Here is a 17,042-nt window from a genome sequence, read left to right as displayed (position 1 = left end):
TGGGAATATAATTCTTTACATTTTTAACAGATCTGCGGCGGTTTCTAACTGCATATTTCATGGACAAATATGTTAATAAAGTAGAAAGCTCTTACCTTTCGGATATTCTGCCAGGGCGTTACGTGTTAAACAAACCTTTCCAATGACATCATCACGACTACAAAACAAACAAATAGCTTGTTATAGGTTGACGGAAAACTCTTTTCTAATAATAATCACTGCTTCCTTTTTATTTAGCTTGTGACTTCTCATTGTGCAAACAACACATCATCAATGGATCATTTACCAGCAGCATATTTGTATTACATGCGAGGACAAAGGTGTATCCATTCTGCATTATATTTTTTTGTGTATTTATCACATTACATCTAGCTTTAATACACATCAAATAAAGCAGAAACAATTTGATGTGTAACAATTACTGGAAAAAAATAAAATAATTGTAAAAATGTTGGTCATATATTTTTAGCTGCAGAGATATGTGACCCTAATACCATAAAATAATTCTTAATTAAAATGCTGTATGATTACCATATACGGTATATTTAACATTTGACCACCGCTACAACCTTTCATAACTAATCATATTACCTATGGGATCCACTATAACACGTTCATAGTAGAAAATCACCAAAACCAGCAATTATTCTAAACACAACCTTTACCTGGCAAGTCACATGCATTAACAGTACATTTACAATCATTATGGTTAAAGCAAACACTTTGAGCCTGAATCAGATTTCGAAATAGAGTAAAATAACTGTAGCTTAGCTATTTATGCTGTTACCACTCAAAAGCTAATCACGTGTCACAAACCTATTTTGTGTGATAGTCTTTGCATGGTGACATACTGAATACCATAGATGTATACGTATCTTTATTGCCCTAAGCCTGTACATTACTGTACATTACTGTACATGACATTCTGCATGTCAACATGATGAACATATCAACATGTACTCTGTAGGATTACAGTGCACATTGACTATATGTCAACATTATACCCAACGACATATGTATCCACTTGCATATGTGTATATAAAATTTCTTTATCAAGATTTATCAAAGGAAGAAGATTCCTAATTCCTGTGAAAACTCACATTTGTGCCAGAGTTAAGGCCTCTCCCTATTTATCAATGCTCACAGCCTGTACTGGCCATTGCCGGGTATTACCGGTGGTGGTCATCGCAGGGGCTCTACTGGGATATCTTCTCCATGTAAAACATAAAGAAGCTATTTACAACATACAGTATTTAATAAGGACAGCGACAGTACCTGTACAATGTGGCTGTCCTCTTATACTTTTGCCATCTCAGTATATAGCTTTAGTACTAATTAATTATTATTATTATTATTATTATTATTATTATTCAATATTTTTTTCTTTTTACAGCTGTATTCATAAATTTATTGTGGAAAGGGATCACTCCTTCTTGGTTATTCTTAACACTTCTATAACATTTGGGAAAGATTTCTGGACTGCACAACCTGACTATATATATATGATGGGAGGTGCTACCTGATGAGACTAATTGCAGGCACAGAAACAGACAAATCTCAGGTGCACAACTCCAAATTGTTAATAATATATATAAATTATAAATGCAATAAAATGTTGCAATCAATAGAGGTTTTTAGCATAATCATGGCCAAGGTTATGGGCCCACCCACCATATCCAGGTAACCTCTTTCGGGTGGGTCCCTAACATACTAGGGTTCAAATCCAGAGCGCAGGACCCCCCAAAACTGGCCCAGCCAAGCCGCCCCAAGGGCACCACCATAGTAAGAAAAGTGCAGTGTAAAGAAATAGTTAGGAGCAGCTGCAGCTGCATATAACATTGCCAGGGCAGAAAACAGCAGCGTAATATTTTGATGATGCAATGAGGGGCTAAAGTCCAGGTTCTAGCATCTGCTTATATTCACGGCACAAGTTAAATTGATGAATTTCCCCAAAGCTATATATGGCTAATTGGCAAGAATACAGGAAACAAGTTATACTGTACTTGACTGATATTTTGCTTTAAACAAAACAACAACTAATAGACAATAGAAATACATTCATTTTTCATGTTAATGCAAAACTTCCATGGTTCTACAGGAATCATTTATAGAGTCTGGTTAAAAGACAGTCTGTTACATTACCTGAGTGCATCTTCATCCATAACATAGAAAGATACTGAATGGAAATTAGGTGGTAGGTGGACCTTATACTCTTCTCCCCAGAATGGTGACAAGGTTTTCCAAACAGTTGCTGTCCTAAGTAAAGATTGCATTATTCAATCAATAAAAAAACCAAAAATAGGCTTCACTAAGACTGTTCTCATTCGATAACTAGTATTATACTCATTCCATACATTGGTACTGTGTTTATTCAATACATTAGTATTGTAATTCGATACATTGGTACTGTTCTTATTTAATACATTGTTACTATAGCTATTCAATACACTGGTATTGTGTTCATTCAATACATTGGTACTGTGCTCATTCGGGATGTAGTCCGGAAGCCGACAGTCTAAATACCGACCGCCGGCTTCCAGACACTGTAATCCCGACTAGGGATGAATGACAGGCGTCTAAATCTAGACGCCTGTCATTTGACTGACGTCGGGAGACCGGCGCCCGGCATCCCAATCGAGCGGATGCAGGGCGCCGCAGCGGACAGCCGTGGGGGGTTAAGTTTAGGGCTCCCGAGGGGGGACTTAGGGCTAGGCACCCCCCCCCCGGGAGATTAGGGTTAGGCTAGGGGGAGGGGGGGATAGGGTTAGGCTGCCCCGGGGGGAGGTTAGGGTTAGACCCCCCTTGGGGGACTTAGGTTTTGGCAACGGGGAAGGGGGGGTTAGGTTTGGCACTTAGAGGGGGGTTAGGGTTAGGCACAGGGGGGGGGAGGTTAGGGTTAGGCACCCTAAAGGAGGGTTAGGGTTAGGGGGTAGAATTAGATTAGTTTATACTTACCTTTAGGACGGTCAGGATTTCCTCCTTTGTCGGGCGGCAGTAATACATATCACACTCGCTCATTCCATACATTGGCACTGTGCTTATTCAATAAAAGGTAGTGTGCTCATTTAATGCACTGGTACTGTGCTCATTTAATACATTGGGACTATGGTTATTCAATACAAGGTACTGGGCTCACTCAATACACTGGTACTGTGCTCATTCAATACACTGGTACTGTGCTCACTCAATACACCGGTACTTGCTCATTTATTAGATTAGTACTGTGCTTATTCAATATATTGCTATTGTGCTCATTCAATATACTGCTTTCAACGAGGTATAATGGTTATTCTATTGCAGATTTACTGAAGGCCACAATAAGAAGACACTTGAGTGTAAAGCTGGGTACACATTATATGTGATCCATTGCACAATGCTGATCGGGAAGATATATATCGTGCAGATCGTAGTATGTACGCCTCATTGTGTGCCCGCTGCTGGTTCATTGCATCGTCCCTTCTGCTGTGCTGTACAGCAGATGGGATGGCGCAATGAATGACACCATGCTCCTAAATGCAGCATGGAATGATACATCGTGCCATCGTACACCGCATCGTGCAGTGTGTATGGACGGTGCAATGTATCGCTACATTGTGTTGTCCCGTCAGGCTGGGTACACCATCGTGTAGTGTGTACCCAGCTAAAGGTTTAACATATTCAGCTACTTAAAAAAACTATTAAGGGGTAGAATTTTCAGCAAAGGAATTTCAACTTTGCCTCTCTTCAAAATTTTATAAATAATGTACATTAATAGTGTAAATATTACATACAGTATAGATGGCAAATATGTTATACATACATTCTAATCTGAAAAATGTCATATTTTTAGAGCAAGTTCTAAAATGGTCCTGTAACTATTTACCTTCATATTGCTCTCAGTAAGGTTGGTTACCCACTGGCATCCAAACTGAAATCCAAATAGCAGTGTAAAAATAAATCTGTCCAGCATTTGTAGGCTATATGCAAAAGCAGCCAGTATCTACCAGTGTTCATCCGAGAGTGGGCCCAAATCTGTTTCCCATTTTAACTTGAGAGGCAAAAATAATTCTGAGTTTATCATTAAGAACTGAACAAATAGAGGACACCCTACCCCCTAGACCCCAGAGCTAAAACTAAGGACTTGACAGGAGACGGTGAGACTACAGGAGACGCACCTGCAAACTGTGTGCGAACAGCATGTCGCATCTGCAGATAACGAAAAAAGGCTGTATTTGGGATATCAAAATCAGATTGTAACTGCTGGAATGACTTAAAATTGCCATCCTCATATATATGACCTAAAGTTTTACACCCTTCAGAATCCAAATATTATCTGCCGATAGTTTATGTAGTTCAGAGTAAAATTTATTAAACCAAAGAGGGAAGTCAGCATCTACATCAGACCAGTCAAAAAGGGTATTAGCATATCGCCAAATTAACAAAGCCTGACGAAGTAGAGGAGGTAATCTAGAGGCAGACATACCAGAGAGTAGAAACAATAAGGGGACAAGGAAAGCTCCCACACGCTCAGCCAGGAAGCCCAGCAACGTTGCACCCGCGGATCCAGACACCCACTCACCCAGATGGGACAATTGAGTGGCTATGTAATATAACCGAAGATTAGGTAGAGCCAACCCTCCAGCAACTCTAGACCTACAAATGCTCTAATAGAAATTCTAGCAGGCTCATGACCCCATATAAAAGACGAAAGTATACTCTCAATAACTGAAAACACCCTCTTGGGAACATATACTGGAGAGTGTTGTAAAATGTACAAATATTTAGGTTGAATAGACATCTAGATTTATTATCCCCAAAACTGATAGGGGCAATTTTTTCCATACATGAACCTTCGTTTTAAAAGTAGCTGTTGTAGGGTCAATATTTTGTGTAATATAATCCGAGGCTAAGGGCATAATCCTTACAATCAGGTACTTAAATCTTAAGGTCCACTGCAAGGGACAAGACCACCGCTCTCGGTCAGGAATATGGCCAGAAATAGAGAATATGCTGGATTTATCCCAATTGATAAGTAGCCCTGAAAAAAACACCAAACAATTCAATAATATACAGCATTGACTTCAGGAAATCTTCAGAATCTTTTAAAAACAAGAGCATGTCGTCTGCATATAATGCCACAATGTCCTCAACTGCATCAACTTTAATACCTTGAACATCTGGATCCGCACGAAGCAAACAAGCCAGAGGCTCAATAGCTATGGCGAAAAGGGCAGGGGATAATGGGCAACCCTGACGAGTCCCCCTTGCTAAAGGAAAAGAAGAGGACATATACCCATTTACAGATACTCGGGCTGCCGAAGAAGAATACAGGAGACGAATCCAATGAATGAAGCTGGGGCCAAAGGCAAACCTGTGAAGCAAGGCCCACAAAAAACCCCACTCCACCGAGTCAAAGGCCTTGGCGGCATCCAAAGATACCACCACTATCTCTTCCCCGAGCAAATAATTTCTTTGTAAATGATAAAATAATCTACGAAGATTCTGGACCGTAGACTTCCCCGGCATAAAACCAGTCTGGTCAGGGTGTATAAGGGACGTAATTACTGAATACAAACGTGTAGCAAGTATTTTTGCAAGAATTTTTACATCCGTAGCTAACAAAGAAATCGGACGCTAAGATTCAGGTAGAGTAGGGTCCTTCCCAGGTTTGGCCAGTACTATAATAATGGCTTCAGACTTAGAAGGTGACAAAGATCCCCCTTCAAATAAAGAACTAAACAAAACTAATAAATACGAAACAAAATAGTCTTTACATTGGCTGTATACTTCCACAGGAATCCCATCACTGCCAGGAGCCTTAAAGGCAGGAAAGGAAGAAAGAGCTGCATCAATTCCTCCAACGTGAATGGGGCATCTAAATATGTAATAGCCTCTTGAGTAAGCTTCAGCAGGGTAAACCGATCCAAGTAATCCTGCAGCTGGTCAGTTGAATAAGAAACTCTGGTAGCATAGAGAGGAATAGTAGTCGCAAAACACCTCAGATATATCAGCACCCGAACTACACGGCTGACCACTAGAATTAAGAATATACTGAATAATATTAGTATTTGAGTCCTCCTTAGCCAGAGAAGCCAAATAATGGCCACCAGTCTCAGCCTGATAATAATGATTATGTCTAGAGAAGAGCAACCTGTGCCTGGATTTCTCAAAAAGACCACTCCCTCTGAGCGCCCAGCCACAATTCCCGATCCAAGGGCGATTGGGATAGAGGCCCTCATTCAGAGTCGGTCATAAGCGGCCGCTCGATCGTACGCCTAACGACCGCAAAACTGAAAAAGGAAGCGATCGCACGGCCGGTCGGTCGCAACGCACATACATGAACAAAGCACCTCCTCTAGCTAGCGAGTGATAGCAGCTAGTGATCGAGTCAATCGTTGTCAGTCATTGTCAGTCGCTGTATGTTAATTTTCTTCTGATGGTTGCGGCCACTTGTGCTGTGTGCAATTACACCAAAAATTATCAAAAAACGCATAGAATAAGCCATCCTCAAGAAATATATTTATTATTATTATTCGCTAATGCAAACACAGCTGAATCAATTACATGAAAATTAGCAGTGTTATTAGCGTTAACAAACTATTATTAGCTGCTTGCATTGTGTGGCTCAAAATAGAAACATCACTCCTAACATCAGTAACATTCGATAGTATCGATTGTACTCTGGGGCTTGAGAGAGCACGTACCCAACCTCAAGCTGTATGATCAGCCAGGCCTCTAACCTGCTTGCAGAGTGACGTTTTACTATTTACGGCCTTCTATGTCAGTCGTTGCAGGAAATTTATGTACGCCCCTAAAACATCCTGAAAACGGTGAGGAACGCCTGCGTTTTCAGACCACCACCCCCGTCAACACCCACAAACGGCCTTTCATGTCAATCAACTCTCGGAAGCCACTTCCTGCTCGTAAGCCGTACGATCTACAGCATTTTGGATCGCAAGGTCTCGTACGCACATGTGCACAACTAACCGTACACATGTGTGGTTTGGAAACATGGGATGCGTACGACCGAGCGGCCGCTTACGAACGGCTCTGAATGAGGTTCTGAGTGTATTGAGACTCCAACTGTAAGCACAATATTTCAAGTTGAGATTCCTCCTTTCTATTACGGTATGCATTTTTTTTCAGAAATACGTTTAATGAAGGAACCCCGCATATGTGCTTTAAATGCATCATGCCTAGTATTAGAATTTGGATGGGTGATGCCTATCTTACTTAGACCCCTGAAGCCCTAGACAGGGTGAAGGTAGCCTTTCTGTCACCCGGGGCAAAGACTCGAGTTGACTTAATTTGCATTTCCTTTGTGAACTTCCATCTGGCATAGTGCTCTGATCCTTTAAACTTACTTAAATTCATCATGGATGCCGCTACTGTGTGCATGTCGTACACTACTCTGCAACCTTACTGTTTAGCTTTCCTGACATGCAGCGTTCTGTGGCGTCTTGGTTGTCTGGGTGCCTGGGCCCATAACCTGTTGGTACTATTTTGTGGTATACACAGCTAGTAGACAACAGTGGAAACTATTGTTGAAGACAAACCAGCCAGATAGACTTAACCAGGAGCTCGGGTTTATTGCAGTGAACAGGTTTTGTACAGCCATAATCACAGTTACACAGACAAGTGCTGAGATGGAGCAGAGCATACATTTATGTAGGTGGCATCTCAGGATATTTGCAGGGTTCACAAAGTTGATTACTACACACCTGTGTAGTACTGTGATGCTCAAACACAATGCCAAGATGGTACAGCCCATACGCAGACTAGATAATGGTGGCCATCTTGGTAAAGGACAGAAGCTTCATGGACGAAAGGACGTGATGCTCTAATGGAGCATCATGAAAGTAATGCAGAAGCGCACTCCATATACCAACAAGGGTTTCTGGACAACAGTAATCCCCTTAAGTGCAGCCCTGCAAGTCCTAAATCATTACTATATAATATGTATGAACATAATGTGGACAGTTGTTTCCAAAATTTGTTTTTCTCAGAAACAATATTGATATATTAAATTTACTGCATACAAGTCATTCTCAATGGTATCAAATTTAGATGTATTGAGCAGGAAACAGCAATGCACCTTGCATTTGGAAAAGTCTGTTATCGAGGGGCGTATCTATAATGGGTGCAGGGTGTGCGGTGCACACGGGCCCCTCGGTCCAGGGTGGCCCACACTGCACACCCTGCACCCATATTTTTTAATCCTTACCTCTCTGAAGTCCCACGCTGGCTGTAACAGGGCTGCATTAAACACCTGGAAAATGGCCACAGCGGCCATTTTCCCTGCGTTTTGCGCAAGCAAAGTGGAGAAATTACCATTTTCCCAGTGACCTGCGCGTGCACAGTAGACTCTGGGCACAGACTAGTACCTAGAGGCTACTGCTGCGGTCAGTGCGCTGCCGGCTGCCGGGGAGAGAGGAGGGGGCCCCGGACGTGGAATGCACACAGGCCCCACACAGGGAATGCACACAGACCCACTCCTCTCTTAATATGCTCCTGCTATTATCAGTGCTCTTTGTATTACTAACAAGACAGGATGCTAAATATGAGGGACAGTAAGGACAGCTACAGACCAGGAGACAGAGGGCCTGATTCAGACCCGGTCGCAAGCGCTGAGCGCTCGCAACCGGGTCGATGGTGTCCCAGAGCGCATGACTGAGCCGGCTCCGTCGTGTGCATGCGCGAGACCCGGATAGCGACGGGCAATCCGTCGCTCCGGGTCTCGCCCCAAAGGGGGCGTGCTGTCGACCCAGAGGTGGAAAGGAAGAGTTAGTGTGAAAAGAACTATGTGCCTGATTCAGACGTGGATACAAATACCATCACCGCTACGATCTCTCACGGATCAAAATTGCAAAAATATGCTATTGACTCACTTGCTGGCCAGTGCTTAGAGACGCCCACTGAAAGCATCTCACATCCGCTGCTCATACACAAAACTGGAAACATCGAAGGGCTCTCCTGGTGCGAGCAAGAATGCAGTGGCTAATTTATGGAAACCAGATAGCTGTGATTAAACGGTCCAACACGCCTGCATTTTTCGAACCAATGGCCTGATTCAGACCCGCTCGCTAAGATGCATACTCTCGATGCTGCCGATGGTATGCAGTGCGTATGCATCGCAGTGCGCATGTGCATACCTTAGCGAAAGTTCACAATGCATTAGCTCGCTCAGGCCTGTCAAGAGCTGCATCGGGCCCCGGTAAAAAGGGGGCGTGGTCTAATCGCAAGAGGCGTGGCCATGCCCCCTTAGTTTAAAAAAGAACAAGAAAAAAAGTTTTGCAGCACTGCGCACTGGAGAGGGGGACGCAGTGAGACCACTCAGCCCGGCGCATAACCAGTGGGGGCGCAATCAGCTTGATCGTTCCCCCCACAGGCATAGGAGACTGCTGTGGCTGCTCTTTAGCAGCTGCAAGCAGTCTCCCAGTGCAGCCCAGCACACGGCTGCTGTGATGTAAGAAGGGGAGGGGAGCAGTGCCGGACCCGGGTAATTTGTACCCGCTCCCCACCCTCTCGGCGCCACTGTGCTCGCTGCACATAGACAGTCCAGCAGAGTGAGTGACAGGAGAAGCCGTTTGTAGGTGGTAACAGGGGCTGGCCATTAAAAATGGGGGAGTGGAGGTGTAAACGAAGGCGTGCCTGAGCATCTCAACGGCGTTTTAGAGGTGTGCATAATTGTAAGACAGGATCATAGTACATGTCACCTGGCTTGTTTTTACACTGAAGTGCTTGCAGAACTTGTGGCAGGGTATGGTCAACCTCAAGTGCTGCGATAGCATCCGATGTACCAATGGTTGCATACACTTCCTGGACATGACGTGCACAAGTGGGCGTCTTAAAACAGGCTGGTGGGTGTCTGCTCTCTAATAAATACTAGACGTGCTAATGCTAATGTATTGCTGTGCGGTAGCACTGCCTACACAACTTGCATACACATCCTGCGAGCGATCGCATCTAGCGAGCGGCACTGAATCAGGCCCCAAGCCTGTTACCTCCCCAACTTTGCGAGTGGATCTTCTGTGTGAGCACAATCGCAATTCAATCAATGCACGTGCACAGTGCGGCTTACACGCATGCTATGGCAAACAATCACTCAATCTATGTAAACATCAGTATTTGCATCCTTATCTGAATCAGGTCCAATATTTGAGTTTGCCCCAACATCCTAAACCCACTGAGGAATCCTGAAAGAGGAATTTTGCTTCATTTGCTACTCTGTACTAATTCTGACAACTGTTTATTCTAATGACCATAGATACAAGATCAGTTGTAATATTATATTGTGTGAGCCGGCTTACAATAGTGTTAACATTCAGTAAGGTAAATGAAAAATTATTAAGCACCTTTAAAACTCCAAAATGTCATATCTGCTGTTGAGAAACCCACAGTGATTTCTGCATTACCAGGCACAATATAGGGCAATATGATGTTTTGCCTGCCTGTGAACATGTCTCTATATATAGCTTTCTTGTTATGATCCAAATGGCAGTCATATAAACTTCTTCTGTTTCATTAATCCATAGTGGTCACAAGCGGGGGAGTTTGGATCACTTGTTATATTATGAACAACATACTTTTATAGTAAAAGCCAAATGTTTGGCTTGAATGACATTAATATTGTCTCTGGCATTTGGCAAATGTCAAATACAAAGTCTCGCTAGAGTTATAGATACAAAAAGCCGCCCTCCGAGGGACGATCTGTAAATAGGAGAAGGGAAAGACGAGAATGTAGTACCTGATAATTGTCTCATCGTCTATCTTCACAATGCAGTATGGATCGCTGCTGCCAGTGCTAAAAGACAAAGGAAAGTCAACCAGTCACAAGCTGTGTCTGCATACACATGACAGAGAACATGAGGAACATTCATAAAGGACAATCAGCATTATTAATTAGCCATAATGTAGTAATTGTTATTTTTTTTTATTTACAGGGGTGACAAATTTACTCCCCAAAATGTAAAAAATATAAATTAAAGTGATATGCTCAACAGAATATGCTCCTATCATAAGGCCTGATTCTGAGCCGCACGCTGCACCATGTATCGGCTGTATAGATGAGCAGTTCTGTTATACTCGGTTATGTTAGAATCTCAAAAACGGCATCATATTGGCTATCTGGCTCTCACGTGTTCTGAATAGCCAATAGGATAAATTCAAACTAATCAGAAGTTGCGCTAAATTGGCGAATGAAAGCGAGTCAAAACCAAACCGCTCATCTCTAATTGGCGGTCGGCCGCCTGCGAATTTATGCAAATGGCCTAAAATAAACCCCTTCCCATGTGTACATATACAGTATGTCTCTATATATAGCTTTCTTGTTATGATCCAAATGGCAGTCATATAATCGTCTTCTTTGTCTGCCAATTGTGCAAGGACTAAGACACCCACTTTTAGCGCCCGTGCACAATGTAATACCACTTGGTGCATCTTTATGTGCCACCATCGATTGCACCATTGAAACTTTCACCAGTTCTATGGCAGGTGCAGTTTCTCTACCTGATACCTCCTCTGTGAGAGGTTGAGTGTCTCGGAACCCAGCCGCTTGCACTGACACGCCTGTGACACTTCCATTATACGCCCACTGAACAGCCCAGTCACTTCCCAGGCCCATCACTTTTCTGCCACATTTCTGTTACCGTCTCAATCGATCGCAACAGCACCTTTGTGCACACACTCAGGGTAATGCATGCACCATAGGAGTTTTCTAAATGTTTGTGCATGCGCAGTTGCAAATAATTGCTCAACTACATGATTATCAGCATTGCCTGTAGATTTTAATATATTTTACTTAAAAGCAAATCCAAAAACTACTATTAATGTATTGTGCCAACCATTTGTTTCAGAAACATAAGGCCTGATTTTGAGTCGGATGCAGCCCAGTCTGTGTCTGCGCCATCTGCCTGTCACACGTATGCGACTTTCTGCTAATACCACCACAAGCCCTTCCTGAGCATACAGCTGTACGTATGAATGTGCAAGTATGGGGAAGTCCACTTCAAGTGTCTCCAGGCGCCCCAATTGTGCTTTGTGACTCTTTAGATGCCACCATTAGTTGAACAATCGAAACTTGCACCAGCTTTATGGTAGGTGCAGATACTCTGTCTAAATATGGCCTCCTATGTGATTAAATGTCTGTGAATGCGAACACTTCAGCAACACGCCCGCGACACTCCTACAACATGCCCATGATGGACCATCCCCGTGTGTCTGAATAGCCACCTCCCAATACATTTTCAGTACACTTCTTGTGTGTATGTGTGAAATCGCAACTACGACTCTGTTTGAACACAATCGGGTTGCATGCACAGTGTAACGCATGCACAGTAATACAAAAACAATGCTCAACTAGTTCTGATATCGACATAGCGTGCGACTCAGTAAGGCCCGTAAGGTTCCAATTGATTCAATAGATCAATATATTTTGTGATTTCTGTGACTTTTCCTCTTCTTTTGCTGGAGGCACAACTCAATCCCAGACACAAATTTGGTAAGGGAGAGGTAAAAAAAACTATCTTCCCCATAGCTACAGCGAAATTTAGAAAAACTGTTATTTATATATATTATACTAGCTGAAGTACCTGGCATTGCCCGGGTTTAAATCTTCAAGTTATTAAGTTATCAATGAGTTGGATGTAACTGTCAACATTTTAAAAATAATTAGCAGCTCTTCCAACACACCCATGAGGAAAGTTCTGTCAGGCGCACTCCACCGAGAGGTCTGACCGGGACCTCAACCACTCTATCAAGCATCCCGGACCAATTGTCACCCCACTGTGACGTTGTCATCAAAATCCATCCAGTGGAAGGCCCAGAACAGGCTCCCCGGGTCAAAGTTCTGCACAGTGTACACCAACAGGAGGTCCGACCGGGGCCTCAACCCCCATAAAACCTGGCCGAATCCATCTGGACCACCTCGCATTGGTTTCATCCCAATCGGAGTGGGGGTATCCGAATGCATAACCGAACAGACAAACGAACAAACAGACCAATTCATTTTATATATAAGATATAAAGGAAACCTGTACTTTAATATAGGAATAACTTTATATCTGCTAAATATTGTGAATCAGTTTCATTCACTAAATTTGTTTTTCTCTATTTTATCTATCTATTTATTTTACTTATTTAGGGATTTATAATTACAACAATTTAGCCAGAAGAACAACATAACCTGCGTTCAACAACAGGGGATAAATAATAGCTGCAAGAAAACAAAAGATATATCACAATACTATACAGGGGTGTAAAGACACGGAAGGGGAACGGGTATCACACTCTTCAAACACAGAGAGCCAAATGTCTGCAAATTATGGCAAGCCCAGAGATTTAGGCTATATAGCAGCAATATTTAAAGCAGCCATTTTTGTTTGTATGGCAAAACTAGTATGGTTTTGTCTTTAAAAAAAATTGCCACTTTAAAACTCAGCATATGCTGCAACTATTTCATTTGTCCCAGAGTGTTAATATCATGAGCTAATCAAAACTGACACACTGCATGAGTGTTTGGGTGTTCAGCTGTCTTCTGAAACACCAGACACAGAAGGCCCTTAGTAGATTGTCCATATCTACTAAGGGCCTGAATCAGATGTGGATGATATTGCACGGCTGCAAAGAAGCGGCTGTGCAATACCGTCCAGCAAATATCTAAATACTGCAGGGTATGTCTATAGGAAACAGACGCCTCTTGACAGCAATAGCGATCGAGGGCAACGTCCGTAGATGCTGCATCGGATCACCATCGTGACCGCACCGGCCAGGCAGCTTGTGAAGCCAAGAAATCTGGCCTCAGACCCTGGCCTCAACACTCTCAGAAAACAAGGGGCAACATGCCCCCGTTTAGAGAAACGCTGAGCAGGCATGACCTTGCTCCGTCCCCCAAACGCTACAGCATGTCAACCATGCTGCGGCTTGGGGGATCTGTGACCGATACTGCAGTCTGTGGTAATACACTCAGTAGCGTCCGGACCTGAATCAGGCCCTAAATGAATGCAATGTAAGTAATTTTGTCCACACTTCATTTGTAATGCTACTACTTTTCTGCATGAACATATATGAACATATTCTAATAACGGAATGTAGTCGGCATCCCGACTGTCAGGATGCCATTAGTCAGAATCCCGGCTCCAGAATCCCGACCGCTAACATCCCGACGGTGAGTATTAGGGTTAGGCCGATAATCTGGCTGCCTCTTCCGGGAGAAGGCAGCCAGCTCAGCACTGCGGTGGGGGGAGGGGGTTGTGATGCGATTTTGAGGGAGGGGGCGTGGCCACGCGATCGCGTCATCGTGGCCCCGCCCCCACTACACAATGCAAACATTACCACCATTGTGTAGCTGGGGGTGGGGCCATGATGATGCGATGCAGCGCAAATCGCGTCATCAGCTCCCCCGAACCAGCCACTTAAATGGGCTGGGCGGGTTGCACCGGCTGGAAGACTTGCTGGTTCTTCTGGGGGGTCAGGAGCAACACCCGATTTTCGGGAGGCTCCCGACAATTTTGGGAGGGTAGGCAAGTATGGGTTAGGCACTGGGGGGAGGGTTATGGTTAGGCTGCTGGAGAGGAGGGTTAGGCTGTGGGAAAGGTAGGTTAGGGTAAGGGTTAGGATACTTACCACATTTTGTCGAGATTCTGACTGTCGGTATGCCGCTGTCGTTATCCTGACCATTGGCATCCTGACTGCCGGAATCCCATACCCAACCCCTAATAACTCATAATTACCCTATCCTACTGAAAGCATCTACACTTCTTATGTGACTATTTTGTTTTATTTGTTTGTAGTAGACCGAGTGGCGTAACTAGGGCAGGGAGAGCGGGGCACGTGCCCTGGGCGCCGTGGGACTGGCAGCGCTGGCGGTGATGTGCGTGTTAAACAGCAGCCAATGAGAGACAGATAGACTCTCATTGACTGCTGCAGCCACAGTGCCCACTGCAAGAGGCGGCTCCCTTCCGGCTCCTGCAGTGGGTAATGGGAGAGACGTCATGACGTCTCTACCATAATGCAGAGCGCGCCAGCCCGGGAGGACTGACGTGCAGACAGCCGCGGGAGCCGGAGTGTGGATTCAGGTAAGAATTTTTCCTTTATTTATTGTTTCATTTCAGTGTGTATTTATCGGAGGGGGACTACTACTGGGGTCACTGCTCCTAGGGGAACCACTACTGGGGACTACTACTGGGGGGGATACTACTGGGGGCACTGCATTGGGTGGGATCACTACTGGGGTCTACTACAGGGGGCACTGCATCAAGGAGGACTCCTACTGGGGCCACTATATAAAGGACACTGTATAGGGGGGACTACTACTGGGGGCACTGCATTGGGGGGGACCACTACTGGGGACTACTACTGGGGGGGACCACTACTGGGGGGGGACTACTACTGGGGGCACTGCATCAAGGAGGACTCCTACTGGGGCACTATATAAGGGGCTTACTAGTGGGGGCAATGCACAGGGGGGCCACTACAGAGGGCACTGAAAAGGGCGAACCACTACAAGGGGCACTGCATAGGGGGGATAACTACTGGGGGCCTGCATAAGGGAGACAACTACTGAGGCACTGTATAAGGGGCACTACTGGGGACCTGCATAAGGCGGGATCACTCCTGGGGGCCTGCATATGGGGGATCACTACTGGGGGGCTGCATATGGGGGATCACTACTGGGGGCACTGTATAAGGGGAACTAATGATGGGCTGCATAAGGGGGAGTACTACAGGGGGAACTGTGTAAGGGGCACTGCATATGGGGGATCACTACTGGAGGCCTGTATAAGTGGAACTAATCGGGGGCTGCATAAGGGGGAGTACTACAGGGGGTACCTACCATGGGTACTATATAAGGGGTACTACTGGGGGCCTGCATAAGGGGGACCACTACTAGGGGCACTGCATAATCCCAGCTCCAGAATCCAGAATAGGGGGGACTGTATAAGGGGCACTGCATTAAGGTGCAAATGGAAAGAAATGTTCCCAGTGACAAGAAAGGTGTGTGTGTCATGTTGACAGGCCCCATTTTTCAGTGGCCACGCCCCTTGTGACCACGCCCAATTTTCGCAGCGCGCGCATAGTGTGGGGGGGGCGCTCCATTTTAAAATTTGCCCTGGGCTCCAAATCCCCTAGTTACGCCACTGAGTAGACCAGCCTTTCACATAATTAAAGTAAAGTAACCATATTGTCTGTGCTTTTCTCTCTGCTGTCTGCAGCGATGCTTCTTTTTTTGTTTTCAACATTGCACCCATGCTGTATAACACGGAGCTGATCTGTCACACTGGATGCCAAACACAGGAAACCAATTACATTGATTAAGTAATTAAATTAATACAGATGGATTAGGATAATAAATAATTGGAAAATAAACATTCTGAAAGAAAGATCAGAACATCTTGTGAAAACCAAGAGAGACATGGCAGACCTATTACAGTTCTTCAAGTTTTACTGGAATATAAAATAGGGAATGAGAGAAAACAAGGTAAATCAGAGCAGAGTAAGAAAAATGGGGGGTGGGAGGTTGTCAGGATATGGGTGAAAATTGATTAGAAAGGACAGCATGGTAGTGCGGTGAGATGGAAATTAGAGAATGAAATGTGTTAAAATGTAAGAAAAAAATTCCATCAACTTAACCCTCCCAATTCTCTATATACATAACACGGTCTGTGACCCCCTCCCCAAATAAAACTGAAGTTAATTGCTGTTTGATTATTATTATTATTATTATTATTATTATTATTATTACATCTTAATGATAGTACATGAGTATACCTGTGTTTATAAGATGATATTCTAGTGACTATTTTTACAAGAAGAAAAAAATTACTTGATTTATTTTAGAAAGTGATAAAATAAGAAGGTTGTTTATAATCTATATAAGGAAACTGCTATTTTGATATGGTGTTGCAGGTAAACCCACGCTGATATGCCTGTATTAGAATACCATTCTTTCCTCAAGGTCAGAATGCACAGTTTGTGATCAGTAATATAACACAGTTATTTCATTCCTCCCCTGATGAGCAAGTAAATAAGATTTTCATTTTTATTCTGTAATCTAATATATACTA

The 17,042-nt window shown here is 43.9% G+C and overlaps 1 protein-coding gene across 3 annotated transcripts in view; it reads right to left on the bottom strand.

The window, feature by feature from the left end:
• Positions 1–17,042, bottom strand: part of LOC148502647 (ras GTPase-activating protein 4-like) — a 203,912-nt gene that overhangs the window by 122,876 nt on the left and 63,994 nt on the right. For 2 of the 3 annotated variants that reach the window (XM_088449513.1, XM_088449514.1), the window contains 3 exons: positions 10,727–10,783; positions 2,143–2,251; positions 96–157 (listed from right to left, as the gene is read on the bottom strand). In XM_088449513.1, the coding sequence (XP_088305639.1) occupies positions 96–157; positions 2,143–2,251; positions 10,727–10,742 (187 nt within the window). In that variant the 5' untranslated portion in view covers positions 10,743–10,783. Of the gene's footprint in view, positions 1–95; positions 158–2,142; positions 2,257–10,726; positions 10,784–17,042 lie in introns of all 3 variants that reach the window. The other variant, XM_088449512.1, reaches the window with a different exon arrangement.

The sequence above is a fragment of the Taudactylus pleione genome, unplaced genomic scaffold, assembly GCF_031769625.1.
Source record: "Taudactylus pleione unplaced genomic scaffold, aTauple2 ptg000487l, whole genome shotgun sequence".
Classification (NCBI taxonomy): domain Eukaryota; kingdom Metazoa; phylum Chordata; class Amphibia; order Anura; family Myobatrachidae; genus Taudactylus; species Taudactylus pleione.
The sequence above is the reverse complement of the archived record's forward strand: the minus strand, read 5'-3'. Positions and strand labels throughout refer to the sequence as shown.